The 27982-nt window shown below is 38.8% G+C and overlaps 1 protein-coding gene across 1 annotated transcript; it reads left to right on the top strand.

The window, feature by feature from the left end:
* Positions 1–1425: 1425 nt before the first annotated feature.
* LOC127624453 (hypoxia-inducible factor 1-alpha-like) lies at positions 1426–27447 on the top strand. Its single transcript, XM_052099281.1, has 15 exons — positions 1426–1751; positions 9396–9586; positions 11877–12022; positions 12111–12195; positions 12301–12413; positions 14462–14664; positions 16294–16400; positions 16589–16736; positions 17591–17850; positions 20105–20331; positions 23031–23153; positions 23244–23575; positions 23831–23939; positions 25682–25799; positions 26011–27447. The coding sequence occupies exons 1-15, from the start codon at positions 1720–1722 to the stop codon at positions 26163–26165; spliced, it is 2349 nt and encodes a 782-aa protein (XP_051955241.1). The 5' UTR covers positions 1426–1719; the 3' UTR covers positions 26166–27447.
* The last annotated feature ends 535 nt before the right edge of the window (positions 27448–27982 follow it).

Below are 27982 nucleotides of genomic sequence, written 5' to 3'. Positions count from 1 at the left end.
TGTTACATTTTCAATAGCAAAATCCCCCCAACATGTCTACTTACGCAAACTTTGATTATAGTACAAATAAGAAAAAAAAATATAATGCAGCTAAGGAAAAATTATGATAAACAGAAAGAATAATTCACCTCTGCAATCTTCTTGTCCGAGTCCTTTGTCACGTGAGTGTATACGGCTGTCACGTGACAAAAGAACGAATGACTTCGACAATAAGAATCGAGAGATGAACTAATCATTTCTGTTTCCTGTATGAGCAATGCATAGCGTATATGGCTGTCACGTGACAAAAGAACGAACGACTCGGACCAGAAGAGTTGACAGGTGAACTAAATCATTTCCGTTTCCAGTTCAGCACCTATACGATTTTCCTATGCGATTTTTACGTAACAAACGAACGGAGGTTGCGCAATGTGAACGAATCACTCTCTGAGACTACTCGTTCTTCTGAGTCACATAAAAGATTAGTTCACTGACCCACCACTAGCCAAAAGTGTGAGTGCAACAAAAGGGAAGGCGGAACAGTGTATATCGGATGACACCCTTTCTTTGCTTGCATATCGCTGATTCCAGGTTTGCGATGTTTTTTTTATTTATCATGTTTTGGTGCAAAAACAGTACCAAAAGTGTAAGTGCGAAAAAAAGGAAATTAGAAGAATACAGACCACATTTACTTTGTGTTAATATGAAATTACAGATTTACAACACATGAATTACACTTATTGCAACTTGACTGACACCTTTACCAAATGGCATGTGCGCATGCGATTTATTTTATCGCTTGCAATTTAATTTACACTTTCACAAACCTTATTCTGCACAAATTTTTTCTATTATGCTTGTAGCCTCTTTTACGCTTTACAAATCTCACCCTGCACATGCAAATTATTTAGGCACTATTTTACCTGCATATATTTCCACCATCGCTAATTCCCTTAAGTATTTAAAGAAATACAAACAATTAATATTGAGAGTAAGACAGAGAAGAGGAGCAAGCAAAAACAAGCCATTGGAAAACAAATGTAATAATTCCCCCCATAAAGGGGCGGACTTGGAAGAGAAATCTGCCCTGGATTTTACATAGACCGAGAAAAGTCCCGGTTCTCCCTATGGCCAATCCGCCCCTGCCCCCATGCATTTAATTCATCTTATCAATGAAACACACAGTAGCTTATTCAACGGACGAGAAAGAAGGAAATCTTCGTCTATAGCCTACCCAATGGCAGCAAACTTCGAGAGATGCAAATAGGCTTCGAGTACACAAAAGTAATTTAAGTTACTACAGTGGTCAAATTAATCGTGCTGATTACATCACATGACCGTTGAGGTCGATTAAAGTTAGATAAATAGTCCGTTCAGATCTGTGAATGGCTTTATATAGTCTGAATACATGCGCGCTCCCGTGTGCGTCTCGTGAATCGAGCACGCGCGGGCCATATTGAGAGTAGGAGCGCAGACACGGTTCACTCTTTGTACCGAACGCAGACTGCACCGACTGGTGCCAGACTTATAATTTATCCTTCAGCGAACTACAGGGCTTATGTCTCACATTTAGATACTTCAAACACACCACGCTGGACTTGTGTCGGACCAGTTATATCGAGTCTGTGCGTTTTTTAATAAACAGATCTTTAATTTGTTAGAAAGAGGTGAACACGTCCTTGATTTTCTGGCCTCGGCGGCTTGGAAAACCTAACACATACTGAGTGGTTTCTAATTGGAATGGATACTGGAGTTGTCACTGAAAAGAAAAGGTAGGGCTTTAGTTGTCGCCTCTGTCAAATAAGGGCATCTGCTGAGGGGTATTTGTTGTGTTAATTGTAGTAAACGGGCCAAAACATTTTCATCCCCACTTAAGATTGAACCGGTCGCCATTTTATGCCGGATGGCTAACCAAACAATTGATAGGAAGTTCACGAGCCAAATAGCAGCCAACTTCTGGACTACTTATCCTTAAACAGCACTGAAATTTTCTGAAGTGTGATTCGATATGTAACCGCAGTGCATTATGTGAGTTTGTGAGAGGTCTTGTCTGCTGAATGAAGCTTACATGCTAGCAGCATGCGCACTTAAACTCACCGATCATGCACTCGTATGCTTGACATGTAAATGGATAATATTATTGACATTTCTGTTTATAAGCGAGAATATTGTGTTCTTCTGAATATCGGCATAGACATGTGAACATAAATGTCAACGTGGCGTGCAGAATGACATTTATACAATCTGTGAGAAAGAATAAAAACTGCAAACCTGTTGCTCTATCATTTTTAAACGAACGATTAGCCTATACTAAACAACTGTTACAAACAACTGTTATCTGCTCCCTACATACTGCAATGATCACATAGCTGTACCACTTGCTATGGCGTTTTCTATGGGTTAGCTTGGAGAGACATGTCAAAAATAATTAGGGATGGCGGATCAAACCTAAAGTATCGATACTTCCGATACCGATGTTGTATAAAAAATATCGATCTTCACACAAATATTGATTCTAACAACCATGTAGAAACCATGGTTTTGATACAGTAATACTGTAGTAGTAACCATGGTTCATTGTGTAGTAACATGGTTTAACTAAATACCATGGCTAAACTATATTTATTGTAGTGAAACCATGGTTAATTTTGTAAGCGTAAACAAAACAGAAGTCTAATAATTTTCTGTTTGTTCTCACAAATGTAAAATAATAATAGTAATGACTTGAATTATGACTGAAAATATTTAAGTAATCGCATAAAAATATCGATTTAATAGAAGTATCTGTATTGGTATTAATATCAACGATATTGGACTTTATATGATTGGTATCGCCCATCCCTAAAAAGAATAAATCAGCTTGGTTCTTAGGGGTCATGTTTAGTGGATGCTGAATTTCTTGGCTCTATTTGGTATTCTTAATTAAGAGTTTGTGCTTTAATTCAGCTCTGAATGTTTTTGTGTCAATTAAAGGGCTCACTTGTCAGCTGAAACACTTGAGCCTACTTGCCCTTGTTTTGCCTGCTCTGTTGGCATATTTGTGCATAAATGTCATGTGACTTTATTTGACACACTGGCTTATTCTTTGTCATGTCTTCATAGTAAAAAGCTATTTGGCCAGAGCCTTAAAGATGTGATGGAAGCAAGTGTTGATATTTCAATGGCTGTAAAATGTTTGATTTGTCTATTTGTCAGTAGGAGGTAATTTACAGGAAGAGTACACTTGTTTATGTACACATTTCAACAGTACTGCATGAGATCTTTACTTGGGTGAACTAGCCTATACTTCCTGTGTTCTATGCTTACCTCTGATATTGTGATTTTGGTTGGCATGACGTAAAATCAAATTCAAGTCACTACATGCAAGCAGCAACATATTTGGCTGCATCTCTTTTCTCAAATCTTAATCACACTCTGCATTGACGTCAAAGCAACTTCCTGCCCAGTCTTGTGGTAAGACAGCTGCAAGAAGTTTTTTTTGAGGGGTGTTTTTGTTAGCCTAAGGTCAAAGGGATGTTTATTGATTGTGTCTCAATGAATGGAGTGTGATTTGTGTGATTCCTATTAAGTTCATTATACACACCATTTGGGATCACACACAGGGACAGAAACAGGCTGAAAATCGCACTGAAGTATGTGTGAGCATCCCCTGAGCACAAGCTTTCCACTCTTTCTGGTGGGATGATTTCTGCCTTACTTTAGAAAACACTTTGAAAAGGATCAAGGAAGCATTTGTCTAAAGATGTTTTTTTTACTTCCTGCAAGTAAGGCTGGGCGATTAATCAAATTTAATTTTCAATTATGATTTTGGCTTACAATGATGAAACGTTATTCGATTTTTCGTTATTCGAATGATTATTGTGCCACATTCTGTTTTGCAATGAAACACCCCAGTGTTATATCTTTAAAGCATCCTTTATTAAAGTTAAAATAATAAGAAAGTGGGTTATGAAATTAAACAAAATATAATTTTAAAATATACATTTTACTCTTTATTCTAGGCCTTAAAAACTAGTAGGCCTATACAAACTATGCTTTACTGTATATAAGATAGTCCTAAAGAATGAGGCTAAATGTCAAACTGATGTTGAACTGATAACCCATTGGTGTAATTCAATTTAAAGTGAAAATTTGGGTTAGTATGTCACTTTGTCATTTCATTTAATTATTTGTATTCATTATTTTATTATATTTAAATTAGCAATGCATTATATTATAGTAACTAAATGTTTGATATAGATTTATTATATGTATATTCCTTCCTTTTCATTTTGTTGGATGTTGGTAATATTATTTCCGCTTTCACTTGTTTCCGCGGGGAGTGAAAATGGGCAACACGCTCTCTCGTAAGTTAAATAAATGACAGGAGAATGAAGAGATGTTTCTGGACTCTACAGGTGTTACTGTTAATGCTGTTTGCTCAGCAATCATTTAATAAAGATGTTTGAATTGTACCCCATCTTGTATTCTGTGTTATTATTATGATAAATGTGCCTTGCTGAGACTGAGATGCTGCTACCGCAGATAATAAAAAACGCTTCACACAGGACGCACCAGTTTAGTGTAAATAAAGCGTTTAGCGCACATAAGCAAACGGAGCCGAACTCAGAGCACTTCTGTTACTCTTAAGCATGAGAGGGAGTTGTGGAGCACAGAGCAGCTCTGAAAACACTAACAATGCTCTAACTTACCGGTAATATAGACTGGACAGAGTAGCACAAATAAACTTTGAAGGGAGCAGACTATTTATTTAATTAATTAAATCGCAGCCCTTTACAATTTAATAATCGCACAAGGTCATATCGCGGTTTCGATTTTATTTCGATTAATTGTGCAGCCCTAGTACTAAATCATAAAATGGCCATAATATGTCATTAGAGAATTAGGAAACATGCTAAGTTGCAATACTGGCTTTTCCAATAACAATGCTGCAGTCAGTATATTCTACTTTGATATTTTCATTCCGGGCCGGAATGTCTGTTTATGTTTTAGCCTGTGTGTTTGCAGGGAAACAACATTGCGTGCTGCTGACAATTCTTAGCTTAGCAGGGTTAAACAAAGCAAAGTGCACCTTCTGTTCATGCAGAATTTTCTTACACTCTTTGAATCTATCCCACTTCGCTTGAGTAGCTTTGGCAAAGTCCAGAAAAACCCTAATGTTTGAAATATCTTGACCTATGTCCTGAGGCTCGCTGTCATTAGCAACTGGATCCCTGCCATCTTGATCCTCCAAGGCGTCACGTGTTCACATACAGTGTTTTTAATGAACCCACAGGCAGACGATTTAAAAATGTTTTACATCCTACACTGTCAGCACATATAAACAATTGAAACTATTTCAGTTCTCACTGGTTAATATAAATTAGAAGGATAATTGTAGCAAAGTGATGTGGAGCTCGCCTTTAATCAGCCATCACTCGCATAGCTTCACGTGACTCATGAGTACTCTATTGCTCCATTACTTGTGCACATATCTAGATTAAACGATATCAGATATTGATAATAAACTTGAGTAATTTTCGATATATAGCTGATGTTCTACATCTAGACGATCAGAAAGTTATGCACACTATTAACTAACTAAATTAGTCATGAAATCAGCTTATTTGGAAGTATTAGCTGGCCTGCGTCTACCACACCCTGCTGTCATGGAAACCGGCAATAAGGCTCGGTAGCTGTTAGATAGCTATGGCGCAAATATGAAATCGTTGTGTACTGAACCAAGTGTGCCACACAAGCCCTCAAAAGTGAAGCCAAAATGTCTCGATCGCCTCCCTGTGACTGGTCCTAGTATAGGTCATAAACCCCGCCTCCCCATGTTATTCAACGGGACATGAGAACAATTAAACAATTAAATTACACTTCACATATCTTTTTTCCAAAGATAGTTTCTGTCATTTACTGTAGTTTCTATCACGTTGATGTAATTTCAAGTGTTTGCTTTCAAAATAAGTTTGTTTTTAGTTAGTTATTTGATGCTATAAAAACGGTGCTGTGACATCATGATTGACAGGTTCTCTGAGCGAAGTAGTTACTGAAGCACCAACTGACTTTTTTTCGGGATCTTCGGAGGACTGAGGAGATTGGCGCTTTAAATTTAATATCTAAATTTCTATAATTAATTATTTCACACCGTCATAAGTCAAAAGTGCAGGGGCGTGTGCTTGCGATTGATTCAGCGAGAGTGAGGGTGGGGCCTTGATTTCGCGGCTTTACTTCCTGCTCACTACTGCGCAGGTCTGGTCCCGAAATCGCAACTGCGCAGACTCAAGTCCCAAGATGTCAGCACCATATCGGTACACTGGCGGCTTCAGTTCTCACAAATGGAAAAGAGCGAGGGGGCTTCATCCATTTTTTGTACAGTCTATGTACTGAACAAACAGCACTGACAATGAAATACAGTGATCGACTGCACACAACAGCAACTCCGACATCAACATCATTGCTGTCTGCTCAACAATGTGAAGCTTTGTTAGGACATTACATATATCCATGGGTCAGAAAATGCTTTTTTCTGTTGAGGGCAATGACTTCACTGCAATGTAACTGTTCAGTTTGATGTTATTTCAGACGTTTTTGGTCAAATTATGCAGAGGAGCTCTGACTCACCCCACAGTCAATATGCATTCCTTGTTTTCCCCAGTAGAACTGCTATTGCAAATGTAAGATTTTAAGGCTACTGAAGATGTCTGAGACCTTTAATTTTCTATTTAAAGCCACTTCATATTAGTTTTCTCTGTAACATCCCCCTCTCAGCCAATAACAATTAAGACAAGTTGGTCAGGATTTCAGAATCAGCATTTCTGGATTTACAGCCCATTTGCCTTAAGCAAGTGTCTTGAAAGCTTTTGTGAATGGTGAAAAGGATTTGTATGTAAGGGGTGTTTTTTTTTCCAAAAGGTGAGCATTATGTTGTAGCCAGTATCTTTGCTTGTTGCCTGAGCCCTCCATTAACTTGATGCAAAGGAGTTGTCTAGGTCACTGGCTGAATAGGCAGAGGCAATGGTGGACGAAGTACACATACCATGTACTTGAGTTAAAGTAAAGATACTCAAGGTAAAATATTACTCAAGTAAAAGTAGAAGTGCTGCCTTTAAACATTCACTTGAGTAAAAGTACAAAAGTAGTTGCCTTCAAATATACTTAAGTATCCAAGTACTATGATTTTTTATGGTCATAATGTCCTATTATAATTTGTCACAAGACTCTTCTTTAACTCAGTCTACATGAAGAATGTCATAATGTCACTCTTGGCACACCAATCTATTAATAAAATGACATTAATTAGTCAGCTGTATATATATATATATATATATATATATATATATATATATATATATATATATATATATATATATATATATTTGAATTGAATACATTTTTTGTGTGTTTAATTTTGGAGGGATGGGGACTGTTCCCATAAGGTATAATACATTTACAGTATTTACTGTATATATTTTTCTCGAGTGTCTATGGTCATAATTATTAACATCCTAATGTTATGATACATTCACATAAACCTGCACAACGCCATTAAATATATATATATATATATACACACACACACACGCACACACATATATATATACACACACACACACACGTGCGCGTGCGCACACACACACACATATATAGAAATATATATATATATATATATATATATATATATATATAGATATATATATATATTCTATGTTATGGGAGCAGCCAATTTCCCTCCAAAATTAAACACAAAAACGTATTAATGCAGTGTTTCTGCTACTCCCCAGAAAAAAAATCCTATTATATGCAAGTCATTTTAGTGTCAACATAATAAGCAATGTACATTATGCGTCAATATTTACCGATAATTGCTGCAATAATAGCTGCTGCTCTCTGCCCCGCTTAAAATCATTGGCAACGCAATTTGTTTGGAACTATTGAGAGCTACACGAATCACGCGACTGCGCGGCGGCGAGATCACTGTCGCAACCGGTTCGCAACTCTCATATTTAACGGCTCTGGGGGGCGTTTCCAGTACAACGACGTAACTTGCTGCTCCACTACCGTAGTACGATGCACTGTTGAAGAAATCAACTTGCTAGTCACGACTGTTTCCCAAAACCGTATTGTCGCAAATTGGTTGTTCAACCACGTTGGTTAATGATGTCACACGTGGTGGAGTAAAAACTACTTTTAATGAATCTGTTTGCGATCGAATTAATGCTAGATGTTTTGCTATAAATTACGGACATGTCATCTAAGGACTATCTCATATTTTTCTCAGTTATTTGCTTTATTTCCAGATTCAATCATAGGCTCGTTCTTACGCACTAGAGCACGTTCACACATGCGCACTCTTCAAAAACGGTGCTTTAAATCTATTGACAAACTAAAAGACATAAAGGACATTTGTATGTCTTCTAAATAAAAGATACTGATTGTACTGAATGTCATCTTGCTTATTTGGCTCAAGATAATAATTTATTAAGCCCACATGTTATAATAACAAGAAACTCTAACCACAGGTCGAGAGCTGTCGTTCCAACCACACAACTCTGCGATGCTGTTTGCGAATGTTCGTTGGAATGATGGTTTCGGGAAACACCGACTCGTTGAACTATGATGATAACGACGGAACCTGCGACCATAGTTGGCTAACGATGCTTTTGGGAAACGCACCCCTGGTTCACGCTTAGTAGATGCCGCCAAGGCATGTTCAAAACAAAGCGCGCGCGCTGTACTGTGATTGGTGGCTCGTTTGACCAGTTACGTTTTTATCCACTCATAAATAAAAAGGAATGACTGATTTTGAAAATGTAGTAGAGTAAAAAGTAAGATATTTGACTTTGAAATGTAGTGGAGTTAAAGTAAAAGTCTCCCCAAATTTAAATACTTCAGTAAAGTACAGCCACCACAGTCCACCACTGGGCAGAGGTCCCTGAGGTAATGACAGACAAGCCATTTGATAGTTACGTGATTAAAGAGGAAATGTTTTTTTTTTTTGGCAGAGGACTGTTTATTTGAACTGTTCATTGTGCAGAAATGTACCTTGTCTTTTTGTAAGAGTTGCTTTTATGTTTGATTGTGTGTAAAGACTTGTTCCTTGAAGTGTGCTAAATTGTTTAAGTTGGTAAATCTAAAAAACTGTCTGTCTGACACCATAACATTTACCACCTTTTGGCTGAGCTCCAAGAGCTGTGTCTGTCTCTCGCACACAAAAAGTGTCTACACCCCTTTCAGCAGCCAGTCATATCGAGACTATCTTTGTAGCTTCTGTCTGTGACCAATAACATCACTAGGTTTGACAGCATGCAAATGAGACATTTAAATAAACAAACTTGAACTTCCTACTGCCCTAAAACAACCACAAGAAGTTAGTCCTAACTCTGTCCCTGTGTCAGACTATAATGCCACAATCTTCTTTATCTTTCCAGGGTGAGCTCGGAGCGCAGGAAGGAGAAGTCCAGGGATGCAGCGCGAAATCGCAGGGGACAGGAGTCTGAGGTGTTTTATGAGCTAGCACACGAGCTCCCCCTGCCACACAATGTCACCTCCCACCTGGACAAAGCTTCCATCATGAGGCTGACCATCAGTTACCTGCACATGAGGAACCTGCTCAGCTCTGGTCAGTTCCTGCCTTGAGTATAAGTAGTTGTATCGGTCAGGTATCTAGATATGCAAATAGTCCCTCACCACATGCAAATGGACATCTAAACCTTTGAACTAGCACCAGCAGCTGGTTTTAAGTGATGCCATCGTGGGCCTGGGTAGCTCAGCGATTATTGACACTGACTAACACCCCTGGAGTCGCGAGTTCCAATCCAGAGCCTGCTGAGTGACCCCAGCCAGGTCTCCTAAGCAACCAAATTGGCCCAGATGCTAGGGAAGGTAGAGTCACATGGGGTAACCTCCTCGTGGTCACAATTAGGGGGTTCTCGCTCTCAATGGGGCGCGTGGTAAGTTGTGCGTGGATCGCGGAGAGTAGTATGAGCCTCCACATGCGGAGTCTCCGTGGTGTAATGCACAATGAGCCACGTGATAAGATGCGTGGATTTACTATCTCAGAAGCGGAGACAAATATTTGTTTCCTACTTCATAACAGATATTGTTTTTTGTTTTTTTATCAGACTCTTAATAATTTAGGAGTCATTGTGATTCTAGGAATATTTGAAGCCAAACCAGGCCAGTTTGCATCCTAATATCAAAAATCATAAGAACAGGAAATATTTTACAAAATTACACATGACTTGCTTCATAATTTATAAAGGTCCAGACTTTTATTTTATATCGTAATCTACTTGCCCTTATGTTTACCATATTTAAGACCATGGATGTCTCCTCAGTGGTTAGTTAGGTAGTCTTTCTTAAAAAATAAACTGTTTAGATTTTATGAGAAAATAATAGCCTAAACACATTTAAAAAGGTAAAGTTTTTAATACAGTTGCCACAGTTGTAAATGAAAAATTATCTTAAATGTTACTGTGATAAATGTTTATAAGGGTGTTGATGTGTAGATGCAGATCGTTTTCTCTTTCCCTAGTCAGTGCTGTTCAGAATATTGTGGCTGTTTGAAATGGTTGAATTGCTCCATAGCACTTTAAATTAGATAATAATCATGTATAATTCAAATTATTCGTATGAGTTTTGTTATGCGCCATCATATCGAGGGACGCCCATTTAATACCTCATTTGATACACTCTGAGCTATCCTGTTACCGGAGCTCGCATATCGAGAGAAGCCGGTTGACGTGCACGCAGGTGCTCCAGTATACAGTAGTAGGAAGAGAAGTGCGCATCATTTGCGCAAGAGATTCTCTGTGGATCGCACACATCTTCAGTCACCTCGTGCACATCTGCATAACACATGAGAAGCATATTTAGTGCTTCTAAAGCCCAAAAGCAACATGAATATTGTAACAATTGCTACATTTCGGTCCGCCGAAAAATTTACAATGCAGGAAAAACCCTGGATGCCATAAGCAGTGTTATTAAATCTTATTATAAAATTTTTTTTACAAAACAAACATGCTACAGTGAATATATTTTTAGGGTTTTAATTTGAGATAATAGCTGGAAAGTATGCAGCTATAATGTAATGTCATGACAACCTGTAAATTCATAAACACTATTGTAAAGGGATCAATTGAAAGGAGGAGGCGAGAACCGGCTTGTCAATATAAATAATAGTTTAATATAAAACTTAAACAAAAGACAAACACACACATATGACGGACATGTCCATTAACGATATCTCTCTCTCCCGCACGATCATCTGCAGTCGACCTTTATCCCTCTCGGAGGCTTAATTAGCCTAATACGGGACAAGGTGTGTAGGATCACGACCCGGCCCCGCCCTCCGCCCTGCCACAACTATTTACTGTAAATGGAACGGCATTCAGTGCAAAACATTGCTTTTTTTATTTATCATTCACATTCCTATTAAGACTGTCACAAATCCATTTTGCATTTTTTACTAAAGCCCTATTCGGACGGGTTTATTGTGTAACAATCATTATCACCCGACTTCTGTAATTTCATGTACTGATTCGTACGAGACTAAGATCTCTGTGCTCGTTACAGTGAGTGTGTGAGTGTCAGAGGTGTGAGTGTCTGTTTTCTAGATGTGAGAATTACAGAAGGTTGAACACATTAAATTAATTTAGGTGATAATATTAACTTATCTTTTAAACTTTATCTGTTTAAATTTACATTTTAAATAATAATTTAATTTATTGAATTTTAAATTATTGACTAAACATGATATATTACTATTGTAGGAGAAGTCGTGGGCACCGGTAAGCCCACCAAACCTCAGCTGTAGAGTTGCTTGGGAGCACTTATCTCATTCTTAAAAGAGGCATAATGTGAATCTATGTTTATTAGATTGCTAATGCGTGTTTTTTAATGTTGTGCAGATGACGACGAGAAGGAGAATGAATTGGAGTGTCAGTTGAATAGCTTCTACCTGAAGGCCCTGGAGGGTTTCCTCATGGTTCTCTCTGAAGATGGAGACATGGTTTATCTCTCTGAGAATATCAGCAAGAGCATGGGCCTCACACAGGTTGCCAGCTTTTTGCATTTTGTCATGTCATTTGCTAAAGATCAGTGCTTTTGGTGTAGCTAACCATCTTGGCCTTCTTTTCTCTCAGTTTGATCTGACCGGTCACAGCCTCTTTGACTTTTCACACCCGTGTGATCATGAGGAGTTGAGAGAGATGCTGGTCCATAGGATGGGTTAGTCAGATATACATACTACTCTGCTGTTTTCCATTCAGTTACAACTTATAAGATAACAGCCATTAGTAACTTAGGTAATAATGGATTTTTCCTTTTATTTAGGATCCAAAAAAAACAAGGAAACGCAAAACACAGAGCGAAGCTTCTTCCTGCGTATGAAGTGCACTCTCACTAGCAGAGGGCGCACTGTCAATACCAAGTCTGCTACATGGAAGGTGAGACGCTGTCTGCATGCCTAGGCAGTTTTCTCAGACTGCTAAGAGTCTGTGAATATGGCCCTCTCAGGACAGCTCGTGAATTCAAAGTACATCGTGGCATCGGCAGATACTTTTCTTAAATTGTGTCACTAATCTGATGCTGTATTTTGTCACTAATGGATTTTTTTGTTTGTATTGCACAATGCGCAGCTTCTGTAGAGCTTTATCATAATTCACGTTAGGGATGGCACGATATATGGAATTCCGATAAATCACAACCCAAAAAAATTGTGAATCATATTCAAGCAAAACTCGATATTAAAAATAAAATATACGAAATTTGAAAAAATAATTATTCTGTCCATGTGTCATAAATGAAATGACCCGTCAAACATCATAATCTCTATCGAGTGATTTTACCACTACTGCACTTTTTTTATACACTGAGTTCAGACAAGGTCCTTGAAGTGCTTTAAGTGCCTGAATTTAGCTTTTAGAAATGTAAGTACTGGAATACCTGAAAATGTGCCTTATTTGTTCTCAAGTGCATGAGATTAAAACGGACCATTAAATCTGTGTAATATGTATCCATCAAAGATGAGATCCCGCACTCCACTTTCATTGAATAAACCAAAAAACAATTCTGTGGTCACAGAAGTAAATACATATGTACACACAATTTATTTACTTAATTATACTACAGTTCTCTCTCCACCCCCAACCCCCCACATTTCCAAATACCTGCCCCATTTCTGGACAAACAAATCTAAATCACCCCGTATTCCCAATGACACCTCCTCATAAGCCACTGCCCTCTCTATCTCTGTGCACCACTCCAGATATGGGGCACACCAGCTGACTTCCAACCCTTCAAAATAACCTGCCTGGTGATAATGTGTCTTTTTATATCCTCTCTGTTCTTTACAGTGAGTTAAAAAAGTTAAAATAAACATTAATTTTAATCACAAATAGCACGGATGCGGTAAAAAAACAAAGACTTCTTTCTCCTTAATAGAGGAACATCAACAGCTGTGCGAGTCTGTGAGATACACGTTAAACTCATAAAGTGACAGTACCATTATAGCGCTTGTCATACAAATGAATGTAAACTTAATGTTATTACTTGTAAATAGTACACATTATTTCAAACATTGACAGCTCATATCATAGAGAAATAATATTCATTGATAGAAAGTATAATTTTTATATTTAAAAAAGTTCAAATGTGATTTATAACAATCAAGAACTAATTATTATATATATATATATATATATATATATATATATAAAAATCTAATTCACATACCTTTTCAGGACATGTTCTGTTCAGTTCTTTTGCTTGTTCTGCACCTGTTCAGCCTGAATGTAGCCCACTATTTTTGAAGGCTCATTTGTTTGTGATCTTTTCTTATAGTGAAGGGTATATGAGAAACTCTATTATTAAAATTTTCAGCATTTAAATTAAGTATTAAAGAAGTTTATTCTGATGAGAAATTATAATAATAATAAACAAAATTTTCTGCCATACTTTGTCATTTAAGTGTTATCAAATCGAGATATCAAATCGTGAACCTTATATCTTATATCGAACTGAATCATGAGATAACCATATCATCCCTTCCCAAGTCCACGAGCATAATCAAACCTCCGCCTGTAGTTCTGTCAGCGAACAATCGGTAGTTTTAGAAATGAATCGCCATGCGCCGACGATGCGCACATTCAAGGACTGTCCGCGTGTCAAGAAAATCGGGGCCGCATGCGGACAGTCCTCGCAGACTGTGCTAATGTCTAAATTTGCATCACGCATTCTGTGCTTTTTCCAATCAGCAACGTGGACTACTGAAGTGTACTTTGGCCTTAAGCAAGTTTTTCCCATAGCTTTACAGAATAATGGATATTTCCAGTAAATTTCTAGTACTATTTCATAGTACAAGTGCATTTAAAATGTATTTAACTAGGATAAAGAAAAGACAACAAGTTATTTTGTTTGCATGGAGCATCCTTTCAATACTTTTGTCTAGGCTTGCTTTAGGCAGACTTTGCTTAACCTCCCTCTTTTACTAAAGGTACTCCATTGCACAGGCCATGTCCGTGTACATGAGCGCAGCGAGGGTTCTGGAGACCGTGGCTTTAAAGAGCCCCCTCTGGCCTACGTTGTGCTTATCTGTGAACCCATTCCTCATCCGTCGAACATCGAGGTGCCTCTGGACAGCAAGACCTTCCTCAGTCGCCACAATCTGGACATGAAGTTCTCTTACTGTGATGAAAGGTTAGCAGAGACATTATGTCCTCATGTAAACTAAATGTAAATCTGATTTAAAATCTGAGATTTTACCTTGATTAGGTGATTGGTAAATGGTAAACAGATTAGCATACATCTCTTTCTTTCATCCTTAATATTTTTTTTGTGTATTTCTTTGCTGTTAATTTGTTTGGCCCTCATTTCATTCCATCTTTTGTTTGGGCTTTCACTGAAATTAATGCTATGACCATGTCTACGACCTGTTTACCTCTCTGAATTAAAGCTATTCTGGAGAACTGGTCTTGCACACCACAGAAAAAAAAGCCTGCACTCTTTATTCTTACAAATCCTGGATCGTGGACTTCCTGTCAGGCAGACGCCAGGTGGTTAGAATGGGCAGCAACATCTCATCACTTACCCTCAATACTGGAGCCCCGCAGGGCTGTGTTCTTAGCCCACTCCTGTATTCCCTGTACACACATGACTGTGTGGCAACACATAGCTCCAATGTCATCATTAAGTTTGCTGACGATACGACGGTGGTAGGTCTGATCACTGACAATGATGAAACAGCCTACAGAGAGGAGATGCACACTCTGACACGCTGGTGTCAGAAGCACTACCTCTCCCTCAACGCCAGTAAGACCAAGGAGCTTGTAGTGGACTTCAGGAGGAAAGACAGCACAGCCCCATCACCATTAATGAAGCACCAGTGGAGAGAGTCAGCAGCGTCAAGTTCCTCGGTGTCCACATCACTGAGGAACTCACATGGTCCGTCCACACTGAGGCCGTTGTGAAGAAAGCTCACCAGCGCCTCTTCTTCCTGAGACGGCTGAGGAAGTTTGGAATGAACCACCGCATCCTCATACGGTTCTACACCAGTACTGTAGAGAGCATCCTGACTGGCTGCATCACCGCCTGGTACGGCAATAGCACCGCCCACAACCGCAAAGCCCTGCAAAGGGTGGTGCGAACTGCCAGACACACCATCGGAGGTGAGCCTCCCTCCAGGACATATATAACAGGCGGTGTGTTAAAAAAGCTCAGAGGATCATCAGAGACTCCAGCCACCCGAGCCATGGGCTACTCTCACTGCTACCATCAGGCAGGCGGTATCGCATCATCAGGACCCGCACCAGCAGACTACATGACAGATTCTTCCCCCAAGCAATCAGACTTTTGAACACTTGATCTCTCACGATCAATATACAGGATGCACGTTATTAATCTTAATATCTCACACTGGACTGTGTATTCTATATTGTGTGTTTTGTTTACTGTACATTGTATATTATTATTGTGTTGTGTAAGTATGTGTACATTTGATTTGTAAATTGTGTTGTGTAAATATGTTGTTTATTGTAATTGGTATATGTCTCATCACTGTCATGACTGCTATGTTACTCGGAACTGCACACAAGACTTTCACCCACTCTTGCACTTGTGTATATGGTCGTGTGACAATAAAGTGATTTGATTTTGATTTGAAATGTTCTTAGCACCACCTAGTGGTAGAAGACAGTATTGCCCAGTTTTAAGCCATTTCTGTCCCGCATCCATATCACGAGCATATCTTTGCATTTGTCTCTGTATGCAGCTCTTACTGAATGGAAACTCTCCTGACTATTGTCTCTCTCCTCTCACTCTTTACCACAGGATCACAGAGTTAATGGGACATGAGCCAGATGATCTGCTGAACAAGTCAGTGTATGACTACTATCATGCCCTGGATTCAGACCATCTAACCAAGACACATCACAACTGTGAGTACCTTGGTTAGATTTTACATAGCCTATTAACTTAATGTGTGTAACAGAATGCCTTTCCTAATACTGATAGAGGTTTCACTTTAACATGTTTGATTATGTCATCATTATTTAAACATGCTAAACTGCCACAAAACATATGTAGTTCTGATTTGAGTGTCTGAATTTTATTCCTTCCGTGCCAGTGTTTGCAAAGGGCCAGGCTACCACAGGCCAGTACCGCATGCTGGCTAAGAAAGGTGGTTACGTATGGGTGGAAACTCAGGCCACCGTCATCTACAACCCCAAGAATTCCCAGCCACAGTGCATTGTGTGCGTCAACTATGTGCTCTGGTACGTATCCAGTTTTGAGTCTTCACTACAAATGTGGTTTTATAAAAACAAATTTTGGAATTGAATGAAAATACAAAGAGATTTAATGTTGTCTGTCAAGTTATTGGGCATATTAAAGGACTAGTTCACCCAAAAATGAAAATCCTCTCATCCTTTACTCACCCTAAGGCCTTCAAGTACTTACTTTCTTCTGCTGAACAAAAACAAAGATTATTTTGAAGAATGTCTCTGCTCTGTTGGTCCATACAATGCAAATAAATGGTGGCCAGAACTTTGAAGCTCCAGAAAGCATATAAAGGCAGCATAAAAGTAATCCATACGACTCCATTGGTTGAATCCATGTCTTCTGAAGTGATATGATAGGTGTGGGTGATAAACCTTTTTTACTGTAAATCTTCACTTCCATATTGTTCTTTTGCTTTTTGGTGATTCACATTATTCGGGCATATCGCCACCTACTGGTCGAGGTTGGTAAAAGGTGGAGATTTATAGTAATAAAGGACTTATTATTGATCTGTTTCTCACCCACACCTATCATATCACTTCTAAAGATATGAATTTAACCACTGGAGTCATATGAATTTATTTTGTGCTGCCTTTGTGTTTTTTGGAGCTTTAACGTTCCAGCCACCATTCACTTGCATTGTATTGACCTACAGTGCTTAGATATTCTTCTAAAACAATCTTCATTTGTGTTCTCTAGTGGAAAGAGAAACAGACATCCTGGCTTACATAACGATGAGTAAACAAAGAGAGAATTTTCATTTTCATCCTTATAAGCATGCATGTGTACATATTTTAAAATACATACAGAATTACTATATTTGTGATCACATCCTTTCTGTCCATTTCAGTGGCATTATGGACGGGGACATTATCCTTTCGCTGCAGCAGACCTTGACAGAGCCCAAGGCTGTGGAGAAAGAGAGCCAGGAGATGGAAGAAGAGCCATCTGAGGTGGATGTGCTCAAACTCTTCAGGCCAGAAGGGCTCAAGCATTGCAGGGAGAGCTCTGGAAGCTTGTATGAGAAGCTGAAGAAGGAGCCTGAGGCCCTCGCTGGTTTGGCACCTGCAGCAGGAGACACCATCATCTCTCTGGACTTCAACAACTCAGGTCCGAAATCAACCACACTTTCAAAAGTGCTTTCTGGTTATACAGGTGCTGGTCATATAATTAGAATATCATCAAAAAGTTGATTTATTTCAGTAATTCCATTTCAAAAAGTGAAACTTGGATATTATATTAATTCATTACACACAGACTGATATATTTCAAATGTTTATTTCATTTAATTGTGATGATTAAAACTGACAACTAATGGAAATCCCAAATTCAGTATCTCCGAAAATTAGAATATTACTTAAGACCAATACAAAAAAAGGATTTTTAGAAATGCTGGCCAAATGAAAAGTATGAACATGAAAAGTATGAGCATGTACAGCACTCAATACTTAGTTGGGGCTCCTTTTGCCTGAATTACTGCAGCAATGCGTCGATCAGTCTGTCGAGCAAAGAGTCGATCAGTCTGTGGCACTCCTCGGGTGTTATGAGAGCCCAGGTTGCTCTGATAGTGGCCTTCAGCTCTTCTGCATTGTTGGGTCTGGCGTATCGCATCTTCCTCTTCACAATACCCCATAGATTTTCTATAGGGTTAAGGTCAGGCGTGTTTGCTGGCCAATTAAGAACAGGGATACCATGGTCCTTAAACCAGGTACTGGAAGCTTTGGCACTGTTTGCAGGTGCCAAGTCCTGTTGGGAAATGAAATCTGCATCTCCATAAAGTTGGTCAGCAGCAGGAAGCATGAAGTGCTCTGAAACTTCCTGGTAGACAGCTGCGTTCACCGTGGACCTCAGAAAACACAGTGGACCCACACCAGCAGATGACATGGCACCCCGAACCATCACTGACTGTGGAAACTTTACACTGGACTTCAAGCAACGTGGATTCTGTGCCTCTCCTCTCTTCCTCCAGACTCTGGGTCCTTGATATCCAAAGGAAATGCAAAATTTACTTTCATCAGAGAGCATAACTTTGGACCACTCCAGTCCTTTTTGTCTTTAGCCCAAGCGAGACGCTTCTGACGCCGTGTCTTGTTCAAGTGTGGCTTGATACAAGGAATGCGACAGCTGAAACCCATGTCTTGCATACGTCTGTGCGTGGTGGTTCTTGAAGCACTGACTCCAGCTGAAGTCCACTCTTTGTGAATCTCCCCCACATTTTTGAATGGGTTTTGTTACACAATCCTCTCCAGGGTGCGGTTATCCCTATTGCTTGTACATTTTTTTTCTACCACATCTTTTCCTTCCCTTCGCCTCTCTATTAATGTGCTTGGACACAGAGCTCTGTGAACAGCCAGCCTCTTTAGCAATGACCTTTTGTGTCTTGCCCTCCTTGTGCAAGGTGTCAGTGGTCGTCTTTTGGACAGCTGTCAAGTCAGAAGTCTTCCCCATGATTGTGTAGCCTACAGAACTAGACTGAGAAACCATTAAAAGGCCTTTGCAAGTGTTTTGAGTTAATTAGCTGATTAGAGTGTGGCACCCGGTGTCTTCAATATTGAACCTTCTCACAATATTCAAATTTTCTGAGATACTGATTTTGGGGTTTTTCATTAGTTGTCAGTTATAATCATCAAAATTAAAAGGAATGAACACTTGAAATATATCAGTCTGTGTGGAATGAATGTATACATTATCCAAGTTTCACTTTTTGAATGGAATTACTGAAATCAACTTTTTGATGATATTCTAATTATATGACCAGCACCTGTATATACATTTCAAATTAGGCTGGTTATTTGCAGTGACCGATTTATTTTCAATCAGAGTTGGTAATTTGAATTGACTTGAGCAGCAACGACCGTTGATGATGCGTCATGGGTGTCTTCTTCAACTTGCCAAAGTTGAGCAGAGTATAAATTTATGCAAATTAGCAGTGGCAGAGCAGCTACCAATGGAAGCAAAGATAGTGGAGCTCACCTGATCCACCATCTGTCAGATACTATAGGGAAGATAGAGGAAAATGAATCACAGCTGTGAGCTATAGCGTAGCAGCCTACCAGTAGTGTGTAGCGCAATCAGCAGTTTGAATGCCTACTGGTGGCCAACAGTACAGCCACCTGACCTGCAGCTATTTAATCACTGCCTTCTGTACTTGCCTTTATGTGATCAATGCAAAATTTTAACCCCAGTGCCAAACTAATTCTTTTTTTAATCTATTTAACCTGTACAAGGCAGTCACTAATCCTCAGAGACAGTAGTATGAGATGCATGGATTAATTTTCTTAGTTTAGGAAATGTATCATAAACATGTTAAACAGAAATGCAGTGTTTCAACCTATATTAAATAACACAATCTAATTCTCTGTAGATCCTGACATGCAGCTGCTGAAGGAGGTGCCCCTCTACAATGATGTCATGTTGCCCTCCGGCAGTGAGAAGCTGCTTTTGACTCTGTCTCCTCTGACCCCCAGCGAGTCCACCCCACCTCTGACCAAACTGGAGACAGGAGCAGAGGACTTCCCTTTCAGCTCAGACTCACACCGGTTTCCTGACTCAACAAACACACCTTCTACACTAGGACTTTGCTCCTCTGGGGTAAAGACACCATAAGCACTTGTATTCTTGGTACCGGTAATTAAAAATGTACACTGGGTACGGAAAGTATTCAGACCCCCTTAAATTTTTCACTCTTTGTTATATTGCAGCCATTTGCTAAAATCATTTAAGTTAATTTTTTTCCCTCATTATTGTACACACAGCACCCCATATTGACAGAAAAACACAGAATTGTTGACATTTTTGCACATTTATTCAAAAAGAAAAACTGAAATATCACATGGTCCTAAGTATTCAGACCCTTTGTTCAGTATTTAGTAGAAGCACCCTTTTGATCTAATACCATGAGCCATGAGTCTTTTTGGGAAAGATGCAACAAGTTTTTCACATCTGGATTTGGGTATCCTCTGCCATTCCTCCTTGCAGATCCTCTCCAGTTCTGTCAGGTTGGATGGTAAACATTGGTGGACAGCCATTTTCAGATCTCTCCAGATATGCTCAATTGGGTTTAAGTCAGGGCTCTAGCTGGGCCATTCAAGAACAGTCACAGAGTTGCTGTGAAGCCACTCCTTCGTTATTTTAGCGGTGTGCTTATGGTCATTGTCTTGTTGGAAGGTGAACCTTCGGCCCAGTCTGAGGTCCAGAGCACTCTGGAGAAGGTTTTCGTCCAGGATATCCCTGTACTTGGCCGCATTCATCTTTCCCTCGATTGCAACCAGTCGTCCTGTCCCTGCAGCTGAAAAACACCCCCACAGTATGATGCTGCCACCACCATGCTTCACTGTTGAGACTGTATTGGACAGGTGATGAGCAGTGCCTGGTTTTCTCCACACATACCGCTTAGAATTAAGGCCAAAAAGTTCTATCTTGGTCTCATCAGACCAGAGAATCTTATTTATCACCATCTTGGAATCCTTCAGGTGTTTTTTAGCAAACTCCATGCGGGCATTCATGTGTCTTGCACTGAGGAGAGGCTTCCATCGGGCCACTCTGCCATAAAGCCCTGACTGGTGGATGGCTGCAGTGATGGTTGACTTACTACAACTTTCTCCCATCTCCCGACTGCATCTCTGGAGCTCAGCCACAGTGATCTTTGGGTTCTTCTTTACCGCTATCACCAAGGCTCTTCTCCCCCGATAGCTCAGTTTGTCCGGACGGCCAGCTCTAGGAAGGGTTCTGGTCGTCCCAAACGTCTTCCATTTAAGGATTATGGAGGCCACTGTGCTCTTATGAACCTTAAGGGCAGCAGAAATTTTTTTGTAACCTTGGCCAGATCTGTGCCTTGCCACAATTCTGTCTCTGAACTCTTCAGGCAGTTCCTTTGACCTCATGATTCTCATTTGCTCTGACATGCACTGTGAGCTGTAAAGTCTTATATAGACAGGTGTGTGCCTTTCCTAATCAAGTCCAATCAGTATAATCAAACACAGCTGGACTCAATTGAAGGTGTAGAACCATCTCAAGGATGATCAGAAGAAATGGACAGCACCTGAGTTAAATATATGAGTGTCACAGCAAAGGGTCTGAATACTTAGGACCATGTGATATTTCAGTTTTTCTTTTTTAATAAATGTGCAAAAATGTCAACAATTCTGTGTTTTTCTGTCAATACGGGGTGCTGTGTGTACAATAATGAGGAAAAAAAATGAACTTAAATGATTTTAGCATATGGCTGCAATATAACAAAGAGTGAAAAATTTAAGGGGGTCTGAATACTTTCCGTACCCACTGTATGTTCAATTTTAAAAGGTGCGAGAGAAAAGGCGAGAAAAAGACAAAATTCTCAAGTTTATTGCACCAAAAGCAGCTTGAAGGAAAACACACAATATACCTGTACATGCAGTCTTCTTAGAATTCAACAGAGTGCAGTGTGCCAATAAAATATTTTATAGCCAATCATAACTTAATTTTAAGATTTGATTCATTTGCATGATTTTTCCAGACCTGGAAAACACTATTTATAAATATCCTGGTATTTCTATGTTTTCCATGACCATGGGAACCCTATACGAGTAAAATAATCAAATTATTACAGCATTTAAGTAACATCATGTGACTACATTGAGTTGCCTCAAGGCCTCAAATACAATTAAGGAAAAGAGAAAAGCAATATCAACTAGATGACTTCAACTTGAAGGTTTTCTGCACAAGTCCCCAACTAAAAAAAATTATACCAGCAAATTGACACTATTTATCTTAAAGAAAATAACGGCTAAGTTTCCCCACAATTAAAGCATTTTATGTCAGTAGTGACCACGTACAAGTTGACAGCTGTACACTGCTTTTGAATATGTTTCAGTCGAGATGAGTTGGCAGTTGCTCATGCGATAGTCAATGGCCTGCCTGAGGAAAGAGCAAGTGTTATCCTGTGTGAAGGGCGACAGAAGAGTGCAGCAGGTTTGCATGCTTCGAGGCGCTAGAGAACAATGCTGTGCACGTCTCTATTTAATCGTACAACTAATTAAATATTTGTTTATTTTAAAATATTGTACATTGTTTTGTAGAATAATAATTCTTTAAATGTTTTAGTATTTTAAATGTATTATTGACTAACGCAAATAATTATTGATTCAAGATCGCTGCAAATATATCAGCAGGATGAAAAATTTATGCAACGAGAAAACAAGTGAACTGTTACACCCCTAGGTTCTATACATCTCAAACACCTCACATGTAAAATGTTTAGGAAGGTTAATTTCACCATAATGACTTGTGTATACATTTGTTGATCTTCTTAGCCCAACAGTCCAGTGGATTACTGTTTCCAAGGGGACTCTGATATCAGTTCTGAATTTAAACTGGACCTGGTAGAGAAACTGTTTGCTAATGATACAGAGGCAAAGACCCCTTTTACCACCCAGGTAATCCTCTGCCTGTGCTCATTAATGCATTACCGTGTTACCGCTAACCAAAACGTATCTATTAAAACTGAACATTTCTATGATCTACAGGACATGGAGGATCTTGATCTGGAGATGCTAGCTCCATACATCCCAATGGATGACGACTTCCAGCTGCATATCCCCTCTCCACTGGAACCGCTCCCCTCTGGCCCTAACTCTGTGTCAGCCATGAGTCCCCTGTTCCAGCCTTTACCCACCCCTTTATCTCCAGCTTCTACTTCCAGCATTGCAGTGAAGCAGGAGCCATCCTCACAGGCCCCTTCACCCCTGCACCTTCTGCAGAAGGTGTGCAGCGCCCCGGTCTCACCCCTCAGTAGCAGCCGAGTGGCTTCCCCAGCACATTCCCCCACCCCACAGGGAGGCAATCAGCTCAATAACAGGTAAAGCACCTATTAGCTCTACTTTCTGTTGGCAACATCTACCCATAGAGTCAATCTCAGTCATACCAATTTTGTAGTGCTGGGATTGCATAGTTGATCTGTATTAATGTAAGTAGCTTGAAAGCAAGCCAAAGGTCAACTGTCAAGTCTATCCTGAGCACATGAGCTTGGATTTAGTGTCCATATTAGATAATACTCAAAGATGCATGTGGAGTAGATTATTTGATTTTCTGTTTTGTTACTCAAATTCTCCAGAATGCCTATGGGGGATCGAGAGCTGTCTCCAAAGATGCTTGCCATTCAGAATGCCCAACGGAAGAGGAAACTGGAGGAGGTGACATCACTTTCTGAAGCTGTTGGACTGGTAAGTCTGAACCATTTTTGAAAAATATCTTCTGTATTATAAATCCAAGTAGGGCTGCAACAACTAATCGATAAAATCGGAAATCATCGACAATTAATTTCATTATTGATGTGTTGGAGATATGCGGCTAGCACAGAGAAGCTCCGTCAGTGATGTCAATTAACACTGGGTGAAAAATGTGTTGCATGATAACCATAGTCTTTGATGATAACTCATTTGTTTTCTCCTGCGCATAACTTACATTTTACTGTTATTTTCTATGTTTTATAATGTATACATGTTATAAATCGCTGAGAAAGCGAGCATGCGCATCCACGTTGTACAGCTGATGATTGTACTTATGATTGTACTACATTAAATTGGGGATGTGTTTTGATACAGATTTCCCGATTCAATTCGATTCCAATTCACAAGCTTTCAGTTAGATTCCGGTTCAGATCAATATATATAGGTTTATTTCAGTTGTAATGTCCTTTTTGCTTACATATACAAGAAATTAATGCTAATGCTGTTAGTTATACAGGGGACCTTTTAACTAGGTTAATTAGGAAAAAATATATTTTGCTAATTATGTTTTATTACTTTTTCATTTTGGTCACATTTTGTCTTTTTAAAAATTAACAAATAAATGTATTCAATCAATACGATATTATATTTCATATTTTTTTTGTTTGTTACATATTTATTGTTAAATTGCATAATTTGTACTATTTACAAGTATTTACATTTGATTTGTTTAACACGTGTTAAAACCGGTACTGTCTCTTTAACGAAACAAAAAAAACGGCGTTTCTGTAAGCAATGCGCATGTTAACTAGAGAGGACTCGAAAGGCTTTACCTCATCTGTGCGATGCATGATTAGATTTCAGTGTTTTTTTGGAGATGTTTTTGATCAACAACTGACTGTAAAGAACAGAAAGGGTATTAAAAGAGACAGTATTCAATGACAAATGGGTTGTGTGGATCTCGTCTTGGACACACATTACACGGAACAACTTTTACTCTCAACACGCTGTGAAAGGATCTCGCTGCTGAACACTTCACGGTTAAACTATACAATTACTGGTGAGTGAAATGTAAACATTTCCCAGACAGTTCCCAAATATATTCACTTTAGTTGCATAGTGTGAAATTTGGTTGCAAATGCGAGTGATTTCCTCTCATTGTAGTGGAGGGTTGCACATGGAGTGAAAATCTATCTTGGGATTTAAGAATCGATATCGAAATGAAGATTGTGATGCATCGGAAAAACAATATTTTTCAGAATTATTAATATTTATATTTTGATGTCACCATTGCCCTCTGCTGGCTGATATTTTTGTCCCACTCCATCCCTGATGAATCATTTTACTCCATAATGAACAGTACTTTTTAAGTTTTAAAAATAATGAAAGGAACTGTTTTGCTTAAGTTCTGAATCAATAATAAATTTAAACTTTTAATTAATCAGGCTTTGTTCAAAGTTTTGTGAGAATAGAATTGTGAATTCATTGCTGCAATTTAAACCAAATCCTTATGACCTTTTATCAATTCTTTTTTTTTTATCACATTCTAATAAAATATATGAAATAACATTTTGTTTTTTTTATCTGATTAATAGAAGAAATAATCAAAGATTAAAGGTGCAATATGTTCATTAGTTGCAGCCCTAAACCCAAGATAGATTATTAGAATTCTTATAGATCCGTTATTTATTAGAGATGTTACACAAAGGCTAATGATATTTTGCTATTTCTTGCAGGGTGCTTTTCTTCAGAGTGTGGACAAGGCTATAGAGTCTGGAAAGAGGGCAAAGGTTTTGGAGGTTAAAGGATCAAGTGTGCTTGGGGGAAACAAAACCATTCTCATACTGCCCTCTGGTGAGTTCAGTGACTGCTCTAATATAGATTTTATGGATTTCTAAATGTGATCATCTACAGCTGAATGCCAAATTCCCAAAGCTTACCTCTTATCTATCTTAGTGGAGTCTGTTGTTAATGTATAAAGCTATCAGTAAATCAGTTCATATCTTTTAAGCAGTGTTCATGTATCGCATCAAGTACCCATATCCTTTACTCTCTGATTCTGCAGATGTGGCAAGTCGTTTGTTGTCCAGCTCATTAGAGAGCAGCGGTGGGCTGCCTCAGCTAACACGCTATGACTGCGAGGTCAATGCTCCAGTTCAAGACCGCCATCATCTTCTCCAGGGAAACGAGCTCCTGCATGCTCTGGACCAAGTCAACTGAGCTTTGCTGTGTTTAGCTATTCTGGACACCATCCCTCTCTCTGCCCTTGTCCCTGATCCATAAAATTTGCGTTCACTTGTCACTCTTATTCAACACCCTACCCAATCTGATAATATTCTCTGTAAACCCCAGTATTTTTCAAAATGTACTAGAAGAGCTGCACCTTCCATTGATTCTAGTGGGCTTCCCTCCCTCTAGTGATGCAAAAAGGAGCCCAGAGGGAGTAATTACAGGGTGTAGATGGCAGTCTCTTCCCTGTCAGTGGAGATATAAAAGCAGTGGCAAATTAATACTTGCCCCAGGACACCAATGTAGATGTGCATACCTGTGTGGTCTCTCACATTCCCTCTGGATGCCGTACTTTCACTTTAAAATCCTCCTGTTGTGTTTTATTGTCCCCCCAAGCCGTGTGTATTGTAGCTACAGTCGCACAATAATCTATTTTCTTAAGAAAGAATACCAGCAGTCCATGCAATATATAAAACCATTTTTACAAATATGTACTTTTATTGAAAGATTGAACAATTTTATTTTATTTTTCACTCTCTTTTATTTCTTCATGTCTTCTGAGTTTGTTCTGCAGCAGTAACATACGAGTTCTGTGCTCACACTTAGACTCTGTGGTTAAATGCAGTTGGATGTTTGTGAATTGTTGTTGCTTTTCATTGCATTGGTATTTGCCTTTGATGCATACAGATGAATTGTAAAAGAACCATTGAAAGTAATGATCGAGAATGTGCAAAAATGCCATTTAAAATCATTTAATTGTGTTGTCATGATGGGTTTTGTATCTGAGAGGTTAAAATGGATCTTTAGTTTAATTATTCAATAGATTTTTATATTTTCAGTGGTCATTTTTCTGTTTAGTCATCTATGTAGTGGACACTTTACAGTAATTCATGCTTGCAAGAAGTGGTAGCTGGTCAATTTTCTGCTTTATAAATGGTTTTAGATCATGCAAAGCTGATGTATCAATTATTCCAGTTTTACAAGTATTTATAATGGCATTAGAACACAAATGCTTAGTTTAAGTAAAATGATATTTGTTCTCGTCTCACTTTAATATAAATTTGTGCTTTTGCCAATGTTGACATTGTCCTGCAGATATTTTTTTACCTTTTATCTTTTCAATAGAAAATGCATTTCCGTTTGTTATTGTAATCTGTTCATTCATCTCTGCAGTCTCCAGTCATCTTCTTTATTTTCTTAACACTAAATGTATTGTTTATTGCATAGTCAGTAAAAGACAATTGTGGACCAGAATTTTGTGAAGTATGTTTCAGTTACACAACTAAGGGAATTATGGAAGTTTAATTTGCTTTTAAACCATGCTTTTATAACATATTGCTTATGCTTCGTTATTTGGATGATACTCTTTAAGGTGTTTGTTTCCTCCAGCATAGGTCTAAAGAAGTGTGATGTAACCTTTTCTAGTCTCCCCCCCCCCGCTCCCCCATAATTGACTCACCCTCATGCCATTGCAGATGTGTTTGACTTTCTTCTTATGTAAAACAGAAACTAATATTTTAAGAACAATACCTTGGCTCTGTAGGCCCATTCAATTGAATGGTGGCCAGAATGTTGAAGGTCCAAAAGCACAAAGTCAGCATAAAAGTAATCCATACGACTCTACTGGAGAAGAATTTATGGTAATAAAAGGGACTTAAAATGCATGTCTTTCTTACCCACACCTTATTGCTTCAGAAAACATGGATTTAACCACTGGAGTCTTATCAATTAGTTTTAATCTGCTTTTATGTGGTTTTTGGAGCTTAAAAGATCTGGACACAATTCGCTTGCATTGAATGGGCAACAGA

Source organism: Xyrauchen texanus, chromosome 30 (genome assembly GCF_025860055.1).
Source record: "Xyrauchen texanus isolate HMW12.3.18 chromosome 30, RBS_HiC_50CHRs, whole genome shotgun sequence".
Taxonomy (NCBI): domain Eukaryota; kingdom Metazoa; phylum Chordata; class Actinopteri; order Cypriniformes; family Catostomidae; genus Xyrauchen; species Xyrauchen texanus.
This window is presented reverse-complemented; position numbering and strand designations above follow the sequence as displayed.